At 38.1% G+C, this 19,360-nt stretch overlaps 1 protein-coding gene across 1 annotated transcript in view; it reads right to left on the bottom strand.

Moving 5' to 3' along the window:
* Window positions 1–276: 276 nt before the first annotated feature.
* SLC7A11 (solute carrier family 7 member 11) overlaps window positions 277–19,360 on the bottom strand; it is a 74,817-nt gene continuing 55,733 nt past the window's right edge. The window contains exons 8-12 of the mRNA XM_014850841.3: window positions 18,712–18,815; window positions 17,822–17,918; window positions 16,173–16,322; window positions 14,754–14,931; window positions 277–2,844 (exon numbers count right to left, since the gene is read on the bottom strand). Coding sequence (XP_014706327.1) covers window positions 2,777–2,844; window positions 14,754–14,931; window positions 16,173–16,322; window positions 17,822–17,918; window positions 18,712–18,815 — 597 coding nt within the window. The 3' untranslated portion in view covers window positions 277–2,776. The remainder of the gene's footprint in view (window positions 2,845–14,753; window positions 14,932–16,172; window positions 16,323–17,821; window positions 17,919–18,711; window positions 18,816–19,360) is intronic.

A 19,360-nucleotide genomic window follows, 5' to 3' on the forward strand; every position in this document is an offset into this window, starting at 1 on the left:
ATAAGAACAGGGTCTACTTTCAGCTGACCAAGTCACCATTTATAACAGTCCAGTTTTCTTCATTTGATCAAAGAAAAATCTTAGGAAGATAATCTAATATTTTAAAAAATGGATCAAAAATATTTCTGAAATATTCATAATTGTGGAAGGAGAATCATTCCATTTTTTAAACCAGATTGTTTTAGCTTTGGAAGTTTTTTACTAGATCTGTTTAATTCATAATTAAATAGTTGAGATTCTATGTACCCAAAAAGCAGAACACTTGAAAATAGTATTCTAGTTGTCTTACACCGTATTAGCATTTTTATTTTGTGTTATAATCAACTCTCAATATGTATATAGCCATTTGAATATGCACACTATTACAAGTATATCACATGTAATAATTTATATATATAATGCCATATATATAAAATTCTAAATATATGAGAAAAAATTTTACTTAGTATAAAATACACGTATATATAAAAGTGTGCAGGAGAGATTTAGAACTAGAATCTGCTTGGCATGACACCATTTTGAATAAAAACTAAGCATTGATTCCCTGATTACAGAAACCCTGTGTCTTGTCATGATCTGTCCTAAAAATAAGTTGAAATACAGCTTAATCTTCATCACTTTTTAAAAAATTACCGACTGACTCTCTCTCTGGTTAAAATGATATTACAATGGCTTTAGAAATTTAACAATGCAAAAATCATTTTTGAAATTGATGGAAAGAATAATGAATATGTATTCTAGTTATCTTGTACAACAACATATTTAAAGAGAAATTAGAACCCAAAATAAGCAAACACAATGAGGAAACTTATCTACCACTATTGATATGAGCACATTAATCTCAGGAATAATCAAGAACTACACAAACCTCTTCATGAGACTTTACCTTTTTTTTATTAGGAGAGAAAAAAGGAGTTTGCTGGTTGAGATTGTATAGACCTAGACTGTAAAAAATAGGAAAATAAAGGAAATCTACTTCTCCCTTTAGGAACAATATAGTGGGGAAAGATGTAGACAAATGGATATAGGTATTAAAGATTCCAGACGAAATTTTAAAACTCTATGGTAAGAGAAAAAGTAAGGAACTTTTATTAATTCACTTAAAGACCCAAACACTAGGTTTGGCTGGAAAGATGTCAATATTGGATATATATTAAATGTTTATCAAAAGAAAAAATTGAAATGAATGAATTGGAATTGCTTCAAATTATAAATAATCATTTCTACTTTGGTCAAATATCTATGAACTCTACATCTGCTCTTAATGATTTTAATCAGTGTAATTCTTTCAAAATTTCTTATTTTAAAATCGACAAATATTAAAGGGTGAAACATACTCCGGCCATAACTATTTAATCTTAGCTGTATGTAAATAATAATTGACAAATTTCACCATTATCTTATTTTCATTTGAAAATTTCACAATATTTTCGAATCCTAGCATAACAACACCTGTCTGAATGCGCACCATCATGCACAGTTTCTCCTCCTTTCAATGAATTTGTTATCAGTTATCTCTTTTGCAAGTCAAATGGTAGTTAAGGTGAAAAAATTACTGACAAAGCCTAGATATAGAAGTGGAAAATTTTTAGAAACATTGGTTGTAAATCTTATTTAGCAGTGACATTTCCTCCTCAATTTTTATGTAAATATATGCCTTTTCCTAATTGATCTGGACAGTTTTATCCAAAGAGATATTTTAACAGAATATAAAATGTATAAAGAAAATGTACAAACTGTCAAAATTCATCACCATGTAAAAATAGCTATGAAATAAGAAAAATTGTTCAGAATTACTAACACTGCATATAGATTTGATTGTAGGGTTGAACATAATATTTTGGGCATTTTTTCTTGGTGATTTCTGTGTTATGTTGATATTGCAATTTGAAGATTTAAAAATACACATATTTAGATACATTTTTCAAGGGTTAAACTATTAGTGAAACAAGTTACTGTGCTTAAGAGGTTGTAACACCAAACTGAGTATTGCTTTGCTCTAAGAAAGGTGCCATATCCTTTCCTGATCAAATGGGCTACCATGAAAATAACATGGCACATAACCGTGGAACTTCCTGATAATGAGTTAAAAAAATCTTAGCATAATAAATTCTCAAGGATTTTTACTTAAATAGAATTCCTGGATTTGTCTCATAAACAATAGCCCCTAGAAGCTCTTCTTTAATACATTCATTAAAATTAGGCATATCCCCTCTGTCCTTTGTTCAAAATGCTCTGGGTATAGTCCATTAAAAGATGAGTGGTATTTTAGTTGGTATCTAAAGGGAAGCAATGCAATGCCAATGGAAAATAAATTTCATTCTTTCCTCTGTCCATAAGGATGACATATGATTTTTTTTTTCCAGAAAAGTAGAAAACACTTTCACAGTATGGTCATCTACAGTATGTAAAAATAGTTTTTACAAAACCCACATATACAGAAAACATCTCAGTCATCAATTTGAAGGTTCTTAGCCGTTATAAGATAGGTTATAGAAAAAGACCACTAAAGTAATTGTTCATTCCGCAGTCTTTTTCCCTAACCTCAACAGGTAGGTATCAAGGACTAAACAATCATGAGAACTCATGGTATAACTTAGAAACCAGTTTGAACATACAAAAAGATATGAATGGAAATAACCGATTCCTTTAGTCCATCACCAAAGTTGCAATCCTCTCGACTGTCATAAAATGAAGTGAAGATCCATATTTTGTTTCAGCCCTTTGGGAAGAAACAAGGGCCGGGACAGATCGCCAAGATTTCAAATATATTAATTCATAATTTATGACAGTCTTCTTCTGGTACAACTTCCAGTATTATTTGTAATGTTCTGGTTATTCTGTCTACAGGGAAATAAAGAAGAGAAATTAAAAATGCACAGAAGTCAGAAATGCACATAAACAGCAAAATGTGAATTATCTTGGGTTGAATACTGAAAACACACAACCGCCTATTTCACAGAGCACTTTCAAGAATTATTTACTTCATTAGAATCCTATCATGCTCAATTAATTTATTTGTCACTTCTGTAACTTCCCATGATGGCTTCTCGGCAAGAATATATTAATATTTTGTATTCAAATAAAGACTTTTATTCATGAACCAGGAGGCTGAAAATATTCTGAGACAAAAGGTCCAAGATTATAAATAAATGTTCAAAAATGCACTTCATACTCGATTTAAAATCGGTTTGTTGTTTTTGCACTCATGAGATTATAACCAATTCCTTAGCAAAATCAGGAGAAGAATCAGAATATAATCTCCAGTCTGAAACTTGTAGGGTTTTATTGAGCAAAATATCTTCTCTCTCAGGCCTCATTTGCCTCCTCTGTAGAATGAGGGACTTGGGAGTGACATCAGCAAGATGGAGAACTGGGAGGTCCCAATGCTTGTTTCCCCAGAAAAAAAACAAGAAGAACAATAAATAAACAGCTACAAACTGAGAAAAACAGCTCAGGGAAAACTCTAAACAACAAAGAAGCAGGAGCTAAAACCTAGTGGAGCTCAAAAATCATGGATGGCCACATAGACAAGTAACGGAAGCACTTTGCCAGCATCACCCCTTCCCCCCGTTGGGAGCAGCTGGACATTGAGGGTAATCCCCTTGGAGGAAGTTCACCACATGGGGAGAGGGAGAACAGGCACACCCCAGCAAGCCTCTCTATTGCGGCCGTTTGCAGCCTTTGCTCCAGAGGTCTCCCACAGTCTTCAGTGATGCTGATTCCAGCTGATGGAGCAGCCTGCAGTGCCCCAACTCTGCATCTAGTCCCAGAGAGAGCTGTTGCTGAAGTGAGACTTACCCTCAAGGACCCTGGTTGTTGCTGTGTCTCCCTTCCTCTACTCTCAGGGATTGGAGACCACAGCACCTCATCATATAGAAGACCAGAGCCATCGCTGCTCTTTGCCCAACTTGGCCCCAGGTGGAGGCTTTGTCCCATCATGACAAAGGCAGCCTCCCCTGCCTGAGCCTTGTCCTCAGGGTCCCAAGTCACACTATGGCTGCCATTATTGGGGCTATGCTGCTGCTACCCTGAGCCCCACCCAACACATCAGGTCAAGACTGAACTGTCGTTGCTGAGATAGGCTCTCACTGCCCTGAGCCTCACCCCCTGGGTACCAGGTAGCAGCTCTGACTCATCGTTGCCAGGGATGTTGCCACTACCATGAACCCCACTCCTGTGGTAGGTAGAGGCTCAGACCCATCATTGCTGGGACCAAGCTGCCACTCTCCTGAACCCTATACCCTGGCTCCTGGGTTTTAGCTCTGAACTGTCATTGCCTAGGTCATGCTGTCACAGCTCTGCGCCCAATTCTCTGGGCCCTTACACATGGCTTTAACAGAACACCACCAAAGTTGTGCTATTGCTATCCTGTGAGCACCCCCCAGGGGCCAGACCTGAGACTTTCAGCCACCATCCGAAGGCTGTACTACTACTGCACTCTGCCCCCTAGGCCCAAGCCACCACTGCACCTTGTCATCCCAGTGCCCTTGCCACTACTGCATTCCTTCCCACCAGCAGGAGTCATGATGGTGAGCCCTTGAGATGCAGGTACCAGTTCCACGGGATGTCTGCACATGCCCATACACTAGACACCAGTACTACAGCCACAGCAAGCTCATCTGTGCTCAGTAGCCAGGCTCTGTGGTCGTTCCATGTGTATCTGATCCTAGGACCCTGGTTCCAATACTACTCTGAGGGCTCTGAGTGTCAGCATGCTACACAAAGCGCCAAGAAGTTCTCCTCAGCTAGAACTTCCTCCCATGGGTAAAAAAAAAAGGGGGGGGGGTGCAGGGGGACAGGGAACAGTAAGACTTCAGCATAATTAGCCTCCAAAGATCCCAATAGCCCTACCTGCCACTGCCACCTGCAGGTACCACAGCCACAGATGACCCCTACAATCAACCTCAGCCAACAAAGAGGCACAGAGACTACACCACTGTGCCTTCACAGGAACCACAGACATTGCATCTTACCCAGTCAGTGCTCTTGCTGCCAGCTCCAGGTGCAAATCCTTCCCTACTGAGGCCAGTCCAAAAAGACTGGAAGAGGTGACTGCACCCTCAAATGCACAGACATCAATACAAACTCATCAGAAGCCTTAAAAAGCAAGGAAACATGACACCACAAAAGGAACACAATAAGCTCTAGTAACTGACCCCAAAGAAATAGTGCCATGAGTTATCCAAAAAAGAATTCAAAATAATGATTTTAAGAAAGCTAGGCAAGATTCAAGAGAACACAGATAGACAAATCAATAAACTCAAGAAACAATAAATGAACAAAATGATAAATTCAACAAAGAAATAGAAATCATAAAAAAGAACTAAACAGAAATCCTGGAAATGAAGAAAACCATGAATGAAATGAAAGAATCAATAGGCTCAATCAGGCAGAAGAAAAAAATCTGTGAGCTTGAAGACAGATCTCTAGACATTATCCTGTCAGAGGAGAATAAAGAAATTAGAATAAAAAAGAGTGACTAAAGCCTACATGAATTGTGGGACACAATCAAAAGAAACAATATCCACAATGCAGGAGTCCCAGAGGTAGAAGAGAGGGACAGAAATCTTATTTAAAAAATCATGGCTGAAAACTTCTCAAATGTGGGGAGAGGTATGGACAACTAGGCACAGGAAGCTCAAAGATCCCCAAACAGATTCAACCCAAAGTGATCTTCACTGAGACACATTACAATCAAGCTCTCAAAAATCAAAGACAAAGAGAGAATCTTGAAAGCAGCAAGAGAACACATACAAGGGAATCATGCTAAGGCTGTCAGCAGATTTCTCAGCAGGAACCTTGCAGGCCAGGAGAGAATGGGGCAATATATTCAAAGTACTCAGAGAAAAAAAACTGCCATCAATGAATAATATTTTACCCATAAACACAGTCAATCAGAAATGAAGGAGAGATAAAGTCTTTCCCTGACAAACAAAAGCTGAGGGAATTTATAACAAACAGATTTGCTCTACAAGAAATGCTAAAGTGAGTTCTTGAAGCTGAAACAAAAAGATGCTAATCAGCAATATGAAAATGTGAAAGTTTAAAATTCACTTATAAAGGTGAATATATATTCAAAATACTCTCATACTGCAATGTGGTTTATAAATTACATTGAAATCTACCATATAGGTCAAGAAAATAGCTATAGTTACAATGGCATATAACATAAAAAGATGAAAATTGGGACATCAACATAAATTGTGGGAGAAGGGTAAGTAAATGGGTAAAACTTTATTATGCAACTGAATTTAAGTTTTTATTAGCTTAAAAATGATGGTTATGACTATAAGATGTATTATGAAAACATGTAATAGATACACAAATATAAAGAGAAAAGAATCAAAGCAAACCACTACAAAAAAAATCATCAACTCACAAAGAAAGACAACAAGAAAGGAAGAAAGGAACTAAGAAACTACAAAACAATCAGAAAGCAATTAACAAAACAGCAATAGTAAGTCTTTATTGATCAATTACTTTAAGTGTACAGTCATGCATCCCTTAACGACTGGAATACATTCTGAGAAATGCATCATTACATGATTCTGTCATTGTGCAAACATCATAGAGTGTACTTATATAAACCTAGATGGTGTAGCCTACTATACACCAAGGCTATATGGTACTAATCTTATGTGACCACTGTCATATATGTGGTCCATTGCTGACCAAAACATCATTCTGCAGTACATGACTGTAAATGGTTTAAATTCTCCAATTAAAAGATAGTGGCCGAATGGATTTAAAACAACAAGACTCATCTGTATACTTCCTGCAAGATACTCACTTAAGCATTAAGGACACTCATAGGCCAAAAGTGAAGAGATGGAAAAAGATATTTCAAGCAAATGGAAACCAAAGGAGAGCAGGGGTAGCTGTACTTATATCAGACAAAATAGACTTTAAGTCAACAACTGTAACAAGAGACAAAGAAGGTCACTATATAATGACAAAGAAGTCAAGTCATTAGGAGGATATAACAATTGTAAACATATACGTGCCCCATATTGAAGCACCTAAATATATTAAACATTTTTTATTATCATTTTTTATTTTTTTATTGAGGTAACTTTGGTTTATAACATCATATAAATTTCAGGTGTACGTCATTATATTTTAATTTCTGTATAGACTACATCATGTTCTCCACCCTAAGACTAATTATCATCCATAACTGTACATATGTGCCCTGTTACCCCGTTCACACTTCCCCTCCCCACCTTCCCCTCTCATAACCACCAATCTAATACAGATCTGAAGGGATAAATAGACAGCAATGCAATAATGGTAGGGGACGTCAATACCCCACTTTCACCAATGGATCGATCATGCAGAGAGAAAATCAATAAAGGAAATATTGGATTTGAATGACACTTTAGACCAAATGGATCTACAGAACATGCCATCCAACAGCAGGAGAATACAGATTCTCAAGTGCACACAGAACATTCTCCAGTCTAGAGCACATGATAGGTTACAAAACATGTCTTAGCTAATTTAAAAAGATTGAAATCATACCAACTACCTTTTCCAACCACAATGGTATGAAATTAGAAATCAGTGACAGGAGGAAAGCTGGAAAACTTACAAATATGTGGAGATTAAACTAAATGCTCCTAAACAATCAATGGGTCAATGAAGAAATCAAAAGAGTAATCAAGAAATCTATTGAAACAAATGAAAATGCAAGGACAACATATCAAAGCCTATGGGATACTGCAAAAGCAGTTCTAAGAGGGAAGTTTATAGTAATAAATGCCCACATTAAGAAACAAGAAAGATCTCAAATAAACAACCTGACTTTACATCTCAAGCAACTAGACAAAGAAGAAAAAACTAAGCCCAAAGTTAGCAGAAGGAAGGCAATAACAAATATCAGAGCAGACATAAATAGAGACCAGAAAAATAGAAAAGGCCAATGTAATGAAGAGTTGGTTCTTTGAAAAGATAAGAAAAATATTGACAAACTTTTAGCAAGATTAATTGAGAAAAGAAGAGAGAAGAATAAAAAAAATCAAAAATGAAAGAGGTGACATTACAACTGATACCACAGAAATACAAAGGATTATCAGAGACTACTATGAACAATTATATGCCAACAAACTAGATAACTTGGAAGAAATGGAGAAATTCTTGGAAACGCTCAAGCTATCAAGACTGAATCATGAAGAAATAGAAAATCTAAAAAACACAAAAATGAGTAAGGAGATTGAATCAGTAATCAAAAACCTGCCAATACAGAAAAGCCCAGGAACAGATGGTTTCACTGATGAATTCTACCAAACATTTAAAAAATTAGCATCAATCCTTCTCAAATTGTTCCAAAAATATTAAAGAGGAAGGAAGACTCCTAAACTCATTTTACAAGGCCAGCATTACTTTGATAGCAAAGCCAAAGACAATATAAGAAAAGAAAATTACAGACCAATATCCCTGCTGAATGTAGAATGCAAAAATTCTCAACAAAATATTGGCAAACTGAATTCAACAAGACATTAATTAAAAGGGTCATATGCTCCCATATGACCCAGCAATCCCACTCCTGGATAGGTTTCCAAAGGAATTGAAATCGGTATCTTGAAGGGATATCTGCACACTCATTTTAATTGCAGCATTATTCACAATAGCCAAGATGTGGAAACAACCTATGTGTCTGTCAACAGATGAATGAATAAAGAGATGTAGTGTATATATACAATGGAATATTATTCACCCATGAGAAAGAAGGAAATCCTGCTATTTGCAACAACGTGGGTAGATCTTGATGACATAATGCTAAGTGAGCTAAATCAGACAAAGACAAATACTGTTTGATATCATGTATATGTGGAAACTAAAACACTGAACTTGTGAAAACAGAGAGAAGAATGGTGATTACCAGGGGCTGGAGGGTGGGAGAATTCAGGAAATGTTTAATGGCACAAACTTACAACTAGTAAATAAATAAGTTCTGAGGGTCTAATGCACATCTTAGTGAACACAGTCAACACTACTGTATTATAAAAGTTGCTAGGAGACTAAATATTAACTGTACTCAATACAAAGAAGAAATGATAAATAGGTGACATGACAAAGGTGTTAGCTAATAGTATTGCAGTAATCATATTGCAATATATAAATATATCAAACAACACACTGTTCACCTTAAACTTACACAATGTTATATGTCAATTATATCTCAATAACAAGTTAATTTTTAAAAAAAAGGAATGAGGGACTTGGACTATGTCAGTGGTTCTCAAAGTGTAATTGCCGGACCGGCAACATCAGCGTCACCTGAGATATTAGAAGTGCATCTTTTCCAGCCCCATCCTAGACCTATTGAATTGGAAACTGAAGGCAGGGCCCAGAAATCTGTGATTCTGATAGACAGTAAAATGTAGGAACCCCTGGGCTAGATGATTTCTAAGGTCACCCTATCTCGGCAGTCCTGGAACTCTGTGGCTCTCATTTCCCAGGACATTAGTTCTTGTTCACCTCTTATCTTTGTAATCAATCCCTACAGAAGCTTTTCAAACTGCTACTGGTCCTGAAGCCTCTAGAGGCTATCTTCTTGATGGTTTCAGACTGAGATCGTTTCTCATCCAGACATAGAGTCTCTTTTTTATGACTTGTCACCTGTAACAGGCTCCTCCAAGCACTATTTAATGCCTCTAAACAGGGTATATTTTCCCACCCTTCGCTTTATAATAATGTTTCCCAAAGTTGTTCTCCTCAGAACACTAATTTTTATGATATACATTAATTATAAACAGCAAGCACAATTCTGGCAAATAAACGCCACGTAAATGTTTCTTACATAAATGATATTTTCTCACAACCCGCTGTTTACATTGAGACGTACGTGGAGAACAAGGGAGCACTCCAGCAATTAAAGCCCACGTTTATAGAAAAGGGAAATGGTAAAAATGATCCTGGAAAGATAGACTTGTGGAAAAGTAAATAGCAATCAACAGTAAGGGAGATGTCGGTTTTTGTAAGCAGAGAGGGGGCTTGGACTATCTGACAGGAAGTTGAAACCAAAGGTCTTAGGTGTCTGCAATAGTCAAATGCAAAGCAGTAGGGTTGAACTGACCTCTCCAGCCCCTCCTCCCTGGAGAAGTCCTGCAGTAGCTAGCTGAACGAATCTCCACAATGAGTGCTTTTTCTGTATGTGTGTGTGTGGAGGAGTACTCATGTATTTGCCCACTGAGATTTTTCTTTTTTTAATGACTATGACTATCTTTCTTATGCAGCATCTGCTTCTCCGTGCCCCCAAACAAAATCCTCTTCCAAAAGTGTGTTTCTGTATGCAGGGACATTCCTTGCCCCGCCCTCCCATTTTGCTTACCCATGTTATAGTGGGTAAGCAAATAATGGAACTGCATCAGTTCCAGACAACAGGAGAGCAACTTCAAGATTCTGTTGCTCTCCTAGTGTGACATTCTCCCTCCTGAAAGCCCAGTTTGGATCTTCTATTCAATAGCACGTATGGGGCCAAAGAATCTCTCTTTCAGTTCTGCATACGCAGTCTTTTCTCTTCCTCCGTGTTCAATCAGCCCTGTTGATAATCTCTCCTGTGGCTTTCTCATGCTCTGTCTTGGGATCTCAAGATTTGAGTAATTTTCATCATCATGGAGGTTTGAGTAGAGTGACTGATTTGGGCTCTGAGTAGCCGTTGGAGCCACACCAACTTTTCCTTCTAAGTTACCTACAGCCATGGGATCAAACAGGTGTGCTCCACAGACCCAAGTAAGCCTCTGTGGAAGCTTCCTGCTTGCCCAGGAAAGTTGCAGAGCATGTGGCATTCAACTACATCCACACCCATGTAAGGCTTTTGGCTTTGGGGATAATCAACCCCGTGACAGTATTTTTTTAAATAAAGTTGAGCCAATCGTCTGCATTCTATGTTTTCAGTCACACAAGCTACAAAACGAAATAGCAAGTGGGGCATTTCAGCTTTACCTTTCATGTCTAGTAGTTGTTCTTGAAATCAGTTGAAACAACTGACCTTGCAAAATCTGATTTACCCAACCACACCTGGTGCAAGCGTGAGCCCTATGGGGAAAATTGAGTAAGACTGTGAAGTATTAGCACAAAACGAATCTTCCCTGGAAGCCATAATAAGAATAGTACGTGTGCTTTTTTAAAAGTCTTCAAAATCTTTTCACATGCGTGGTCTTATTTTATCCTTACATAAAGATGGTTTGGACCCCTAAGAAATGTAGGCAAGCTTAACTAATTTAAAATGTTGCACTGCAGTCTTCGTGAAGAGTCTGTCAAATGCATTAGCAGCTTGCAGTGAAGTATCATAAATGAAGTTATCCTAACACACCGTAAGCAGCATACGCTTTTAGGACTCAGGAATTGCAAAGTCACTGTCCACAAAGATGGGCTAGAGTCATTCTGCCGGTGTTGCCCAGTCTGATGCTTTATAATCAAAGATTTTGTTTAAATACATCTCTCTTCCATTGTCTCACCCTGAGCAAGAGGGACCAACTTTCAGTCACCCCATTCACTTTCAGCTATGATAGGTTTGGCTACAAAGGGTAAACAGAGGCAGCCAAGTGAGACGGCTGCCGCGAGCCCTGGCTGGGGTTTGCCAGGTCTAGCTATCTCTATGTACGTCAGTGGGGTATCTGCCCTGTTTTCCTTGGATGAGAAACTTGAGCCTGAATAAATGAATGAATAAATGAATGAGTGAATAAATAAATAAATACCCAGAAGAATTAACCACTCTGTCACAGATGGCAGAGAAAATCTTCCTGATTATTCCCTTCAGAGCACATTTTCTTTTCACCCTAGGAATGCTGTCAAACAAAACGTGGTTCAATACTGGCATCCTGTGGCTGGAGAAATTCATCCGATCTCTGAAAATCTCACTTCCTCGAGTTCTGAGCTTTCCCTGGCTATCTACACGGGCAGCCGTTCACCATTTTCCGAAGGCTGTCAGTTACCTCACGTTTTTTATGGACGCATCCTAGATAAGATGTATTTTGATAGACTATCATTTCACAGGGCTAATCTGTTCATGTACATTAAGGGAGAAAATAAATAATGATTTAAAGGCTAAAGAATGTTACCCGACAAAACAATTTGATGTTCAGTGACTGAACACACTGCTCCAAGCAGAGGCCCTCTGGCCTCCACATTCACACTGAGTTTTTCTCTAACAACAAGGAAGCAGCTGGTGGGGGGAAGGTGAGGCGGAGGATCAGGACTCTCTTGTTTTGTGTGTCCATGGGTGAGTGTTTTGTTTTGGCCAAAGGCTAGGAAAACACTTGCTATTGCAGCCATAAATATTATGAACTTTCTTTATTTTACTACAAGAAGCTGCCTAAGAGGAAAATCAAACAAAATTATGGAGGATTGTTGCTTTCTGCTACTCGCTTTCAAGGCAGCTATAAAGATAAAGGGCTACAATGATCGCAGTTTAAAGGCAGAATTGCCATGTTCCCTGGTAAGATTTAAGGGCATTTTTGAGAACCAAATACCCATTATGGGACCACTGCATTGCCGCTACTTTCACAAATGGCTATCACTAAATTTGGAGTCCTTGGAGATGTTCAAAATGTCATTAGAGAAAGAAAAATAAAAAACTTCAAAATTACATGAGCATGGAAATACATCGAAGAAGGATCAAGGATGAAAGCTAGTAGTTCATATGTGCTGACAAAGAAATGGTACACAATCCGTACATGTTAGCAAAACGAAAGAATTTTTAGAGTTGGGTGACCGAAAACAGGAGGAACAAATGCCTATGAAGTAAGAGAGAAGAGGGAATTTGCTCTTTCCTCCTGCTCCCTTCTCATTGTTGTCCCACTCTAGGGCTACCAGTTCTTTCTTCCTAAATTCTCTTGGTTTTTGCAGGGTGCTCTGGGGTTTTCACTGTCTCTGGCCAGGATCGGAGATACAGATCTCATGGTGAGAAGCGCTAACCTGTCCTGAACACTGGTGACGAGGAAAGCAATTCTAATGGCAATACTGTTTAACAAGACTTTCCTTTTTCAGAAAAGGCTCTATATTCATTGCCTACAACAGAGAAAACATAACTAAAAATATTCTACAGAAAACCAGTGTGATCCTACAAGAAACCGACTGAATACCCTGCTTGGTCATCAGCGTGCCTGTTAGCCTTAAAGAACCTAACTTTTAGACTAACACTTGTTTGGGGAATAGTGTTGCCAGTTAGAAAGCAAAATTCAGGTATAAATAGTAGTTTAAGGTCTAAAGACACCAAGTATCAATTAAAAGCCCATTAGTAGCAAAACTATTTTGAATGACTGATTTCTGAATGAGTTTGTATGGAACACTAGAGATTCCAATATGTACACCAAGTTGGTTTCTCTGTTTTTCACTTTTAGTAACACTGACATTATTTAAATTTCCCTGACTTTTCTACTAGGCTTTTAAAAATTAATTACGGTGGTAAAGGAAGTATATGAGAAGAACAAAAGTTGTTGTCTAAACTCCTAAACCCACCAGCAAGAATGGATCTGCTCCTCTGGCTGTATTTTTTACTTCTCTCTCTCTTCCACCAGTCATCCAATCTAGAGAGACTATGGACTTTGAAATCCAGTAGATATGGGCTCAAATCCTAGCTCAATGGTTTAAAACCCGCACACTCAAAAATAAATTCTCCATCTCCTGAGTCCTGGTTTCCCCATCTAGGTAGAGAAACAACAGTGCCTCACACCTGGATCTTGTGAAGGATAGAATGAAATGATGCTGTGAGCGAAAGGGCTTGCTTGGCAGAGGCCCTTACAGAGCATTGAGCTTTCAAAAGCAGGTGTTCCTAAGCACGCTTCCTGCCTACTGATCAACTATGCTTTCTCCTCCCCCAAATTACCTCAACACCAAGCACTGCTGGTTCTTCCTCTTCAATATCTTTCATTTTCTCTCAGATCCTGCTGACACTACCTGTGCTCAGACCTTCCTCAATTCTCTTCAGGATTACCGCATTAACCCCCAAGCTTGATTCTCTGTCCTCAGCCTCAACCGTCTCTAATCCATCCTGACTGCCCAGGATGATTTTTCTAAAATGCAGAACTGCCTGAATTTGAATTCCAGCTCTTCTACTTAATAGTTGTATGACTGGGAATAAGTCACATGAATCGTCCCATGCTACATCTCAAAATCTATAAAATGGGGATAATAGTTTTCCCTACCTCAGAAGGTTGTTATAAAGATTTAAAAAGGTCATAGATATGCTAACACATAGAAATCACACAATAAATGTGAGCTGCTATTCTCTTCATTGTTCTTGCTGTTCTTATGACCCACCCTTCCGGGATTCGCCATGCCTATTAAATAGGGTAGTGTTACAATCATGATATTTAAGACCTTTGCAGGTCTCTGCCTAACTTGCCACCAAATCTCATATCACTCATCAAGCAGTATGTTATGATATAGAATCAATAAACTGCATTCAACCCAGAATAAAAATAATTAGGTTAGCAAGGGATTCAGAAGAGCAATTAGGTCATTTACAGAACTGCGGACAAAATTCTATCTGAAAGAGCTGTTCTCCTAAGACGTGATTAGAGAAGCCCAGACTAAATATCCTGAAAGGATTCAGTGGCTGTACCTTAAACATCCTTCCTGCTTTGTCTTCTCTCAGTTCTAATTAAAATGGAATAACATATTCAAACTAGCAATTGCCACACATATTTTTAAACTTTGAGATGTGCATGTCACGTATGTACACATGGATGGGTTTTCTTCAACTTGGTCTCGCAAAAGGTCCTGAAATTGCTTCAAAGTCTTACCTGACATTCTTCTAAACCACCTGGGTTTCTTGTCCCATATAATGAAGAGATAGTAGGCAGGGACTCCAGTCAGAGTGATGACGAAGCCAATCCCTGTGCTAAATGGGTCCGAATAAAGGGAAAGGGCAACCATGAAGAGACATGTGAAGGAGAACAAAGCTGGGATGAAGAGCGGCACCTGGGACACAGAACAGAAAAAAATCACTTCAAACATAGTTCAAGAGACAAAGTGGTTCAAGATGAGCAGGTCAGTCATGTGATGGGGTGAACAACTTTCATCAGGGAACCGGGCGACAGGCACCATCCTACCTTACCTTAACAGCAAAATCTCCTTAATGGGGCACAGAGAATGTCATAAACATACTCCCTTAAATTTTTAAAAATTGTCAGATAGAATAAAACCTAAGGATGAATAAGTGTGTTTCATTAGAGATGTTCTGTTTGAATTATCTTACAGTTAAGTACCATTATGATTTATGTTTTTTATTGTAAAAGATTGGCTGTTTGATAATTATGATTAGAATCCACTTTCATGTGGAGCCAAGAGCACAGGCTGCTTGTTACATGTTAAAGCCTTTCAGTGCATATTGATTTTCTGTTGGAGATTCACAATGAGAACTGACAGAAATAAAACAGGCCAACTCCTATTCAACCGCTAATAAAGACATTGCCAGCATTAGGCAAGGAACATAATTAGAAACAAATTCTGACAACATACTGACAACGTTATCTGTGTTATTTCTTAAAAGCAAATAAATAGTGAGGTCAAATCAATCCATGAATGCTCAAGGCTGGAGGAGTTGAAAAGCATATTCTTCTGCCCTCCCAAAAGGAAATGCTTGGTTATGGTAAATGGGCTTTCTATTAAGTGGTAAATTCATACATGTTCGCTTTCCCTGTATATTTTGCATTTTTATTCCTTCTAAAGGGTATAATGTAGAAAAAGAGCAAGGTAATAAGTCATAACATTTAAGAATACTTAAAACGCCTACTTTGTAAAGCACCATCATTTTAGAGTTTTAATTAGTGATAATTCCAGACATATCTGCCTCACTCTTTCTCAACATGGCTGCCCACAACTATTTGGCCTATGGATAGATAGAAGTATTCCATACTTTGAACACATCAGGTCATTGGGCACATCCATGAAAAATCAACACAGCAAACATCCTATATTAATACCACATCTTTTCAAAAATGTGACATATAAAGCTCAGTGCAACACATAAAAAAACCGAATGAACTATTTTTCCAAGCTAAAAATAAACCTACTATGAAGGCACTACCTGCAAGAGTTAAACACTTTATTCCAGAAGATGCTGCCCCCAGTCCAAGTTCCTCATCATCAAGTTATGACAAAGGGAGGACTAGGTATTAGGAGAAAGATTTATGTAAACCCATCAAGATTGCTGAGGTTACCTTGAAAGGACGATGCATATCGGGGCGTTTGTATCGAAGATAAATCAGCCCAGCAACTGCCAGCCCAATAAAAAGCCACCTGGCAAAACTGAGGAAATTCAAAAGACTGTAGAGGTCCCCAGAGAAGAGCATTATCATCGTCAAAGGGTGCTGGTGGGAAGGGGAGAAAAACCACACTCAGTGAGTTAATAGGGAACACAGGGGATATCAAACAATAACATCACTACACTTTATATTAGCGTTTTCAAATGGTTATTTATACTGATAAACTACTATTGTGATTAAAACCTATACTCAACTAACCTCCTTTCTATATTCTGCATAATCCCTTTACCCACCAGTACCATTATAAGAGGGCCATTGTCATTGCCACTTATTCAGACAGAATTTTATATGGATGTTTGGGTTTTACTTGCTTTTACAGTTGAGAGAAGAGAATGTGTTTTCAAAGAGTAAAACACGGGATACTCAACCACTCAAAATTTAAAGACCAGAGGCTGAGACGATTAGTGAATAACTAATAATTAAAATGAAAAGTGCGTCCAATTGCAAAATTCACAGAAAGCTCTGCAGATAGTTTCTGATGAGCTCTTGGGTACGCGCACACGTGAAACACAGCCACTTCCAGATGACCCAGTCATCTTGTGAATGCAAAACAGTGACCTTTTCTTTCTCCACGCGGTCTCTCCCCGTGTGCTTGCCGTGTGTGACCCTCAAGACCGCAGAAAAGAATGAAGCGCAGAGATCAGCGTAGCAAGTCTCTGCAGCTGCACATGCCAAGGACAGCATGACTGATAGCCGAGGCTTAAAATGAAAGCCCTCTTCAGTGAGTAATACATTCTGTTCCCACAAGTGATGTTAACTTTCAGCACAGAGAGTATGGGTACTTTGCAAAGAAATTTCAAGGAAACATTTTGAAACAAATTAAATGCATGAAAAAAAATGTTCAGTGAGTGCTATGCTGCTCCTGACAGCAGATTCCATTTGAGAAAAATGTTGCAAAATCGTAGGGAAAAATGAGTATAACATTGCCAGTGGGTATTTGAGGTCTTTTACCCCTTGCGTAGTCTTTTGTATCCACATTTCACAAATGCTTTTCTCTGCATGAGGAATTCTACAACTCAAATTTAAGTTTGGGTGCTTTTACTTCTTCCACCTAGGTTTGCTCTCAAATGTCTCACTTTTAATCACAGAATCACTGCACTGTCTAGGATTTCATCAATTTTTTCTATAATTTTGCACGCTTTTCATTCTAAGGGGCCTATGATGAGAGATGTGGGTGTTTTGGGACTGTGGCTTTTAGTTCCACTTCCAGTAACTAGACTTGGGACATGTTATTCTATATCCTTTTGTGTGAGCTCTATGTCAATGATAAGAGCCAAGCTAATCATTTTCCCTTAAACCACACAAATTTCTACACAGGTGAAAAAGAAGTGATGTGATTATTGTCCCATAGCATCCAATAAGCATCAGATACTGAATAAAGGGAAGTGATGGAAAACATCTTGCCTCCCAAACTCCACCAAGACATACACAGAGTCGATTTAGCAATGAATAAGAAAGTAAAGCACGATCTAAAGTTTGGTCTGAAATCTTTGCTAACCTGTTCTTTGAGGTTATAACTAGATATACTTGTTAATATGCATTACCAAAACAATAACAGCTGGCAGAGGAGTGTGCTTGCGGACATGAATCATGGAGAGGATTTCTGGAAGGTGACCCTCTCGAGACGCAACATAGAATAACCTAATGGGAGAAAAATGTGGGTGGAGTTGACTGCATAATTGATCATTTCAAAGGGAAAAATCCAGAACTCTAAGAGAAAGCTTGCCCCTTTTTCATACCAAATGGTTTTGAATTTCTTAGGTAATTACTTAGATTTCACTTTTCAGATAAGGTAGAAAACATCATGAGAAATCTGACTTAGAATTTTGTAAAATCTGCCAACATATCATATTATTCTTTGAGCAGAAAACAATAGCAACATCCCACTCAGCATAGCTCTCCCTGTACATAAATAGCTGATGGTGAAGTTAGTTCTAGATTCCTAGCATTGTATGTGTGTTATCAATTCAGTCCAACACAATACACACACACACACACACACACACGTAACATTCATACTTATCTGTTCGGTTTTAATTTTATATTAAAACGAAAGGAACTTTTGCATCAAACAAAAACAAAAGGGATACAGATGGTGGGGTGGTGATTTTTGGTGTCTCTTACTTTACTTTTTTTCTCGCCACCTTTAGAGAAACAAAAGATTTTATCACCAGAAATAAAATGCTGTTGTTAGACTCTAGATATACTGTAAAAAACCACTACAGGACAGCTTCAGAGTAGGCTATGAGTAGACAAGCAGTGCCCTCTAATGGGCAGAATAAGACACGCTGTTGATGCTTGGATGAAGACTTCGATCTTGCATGTCTCTTTAAAAACAATAGGTTTGGAGGCACTATTTCTTTTTAAACTTATCCTTATTACATCCAATCTCAAAAACAGAAATGCATTTCTAGAAATGCTTGAACTCACTCACCTGGAGACAGCAAATACACCACCATTCATGGAGCCAAAGCAGGAGAGGGCAACGAAGATCGGAACTGCTAATGAGAAATTTCCCAGTAGCCGCTCAGAAAAGGTCTAGTGAAAGACAGAACGAAGAAAATTAATGCTTTGCCAGAAAGTGGAATAAAATGAAACAATTGAGGCCAGACTCGTTCTATGACTTTCTATTAGCCTGATGATACGTGTATGTTTTATAATCCTTCTTTTTTAGTTAGGGTCAGACTAACTTCTTAGACAATAATGAAAAGCAGGTACGATGACATGGCTTGTTGCAAAACTATGGGCAAAGGTCAAAACAAGTACCTTCTCTCTACTTTCAAAAAGCAATGATCTATTTATTGAATCTTCATCAACTATGACATCTGTCGTCTCTGACTCTGGTAAGTGGAAAAAGCTCAATTCAGAAGTTCTCCTTCTGGAGACAGAAATCCTTCTGTCCAATACCTTCTCTTTAGCCTAGAAAGCCACATTTTTATAGTGAAGTACCAATGTACACTGAGGAGTATTACAGATACTTGTTTCATATACCAATCCCACTGTTATGACATAAAAGTGTGGCAAAAAATAATTGATGACAATCAATTATATCATCCACATGAGCAGTGCTGAAATTCTTTTGC

The sequence above is a fragment of the Equus asinus genome, chromosome 3, assembly GCF_041296235.1.
Source record: "Equus asinus isolate D_3611 breed Donkey chromosome 3, EquAss-T2T_v2, whole genome shotgun sequence".
Lineage (NCBI taxonomy): Eukaryota > Metazoa > Chordata > Mammalia > Perissodactyla > Equidae > Equus > Equus asinus.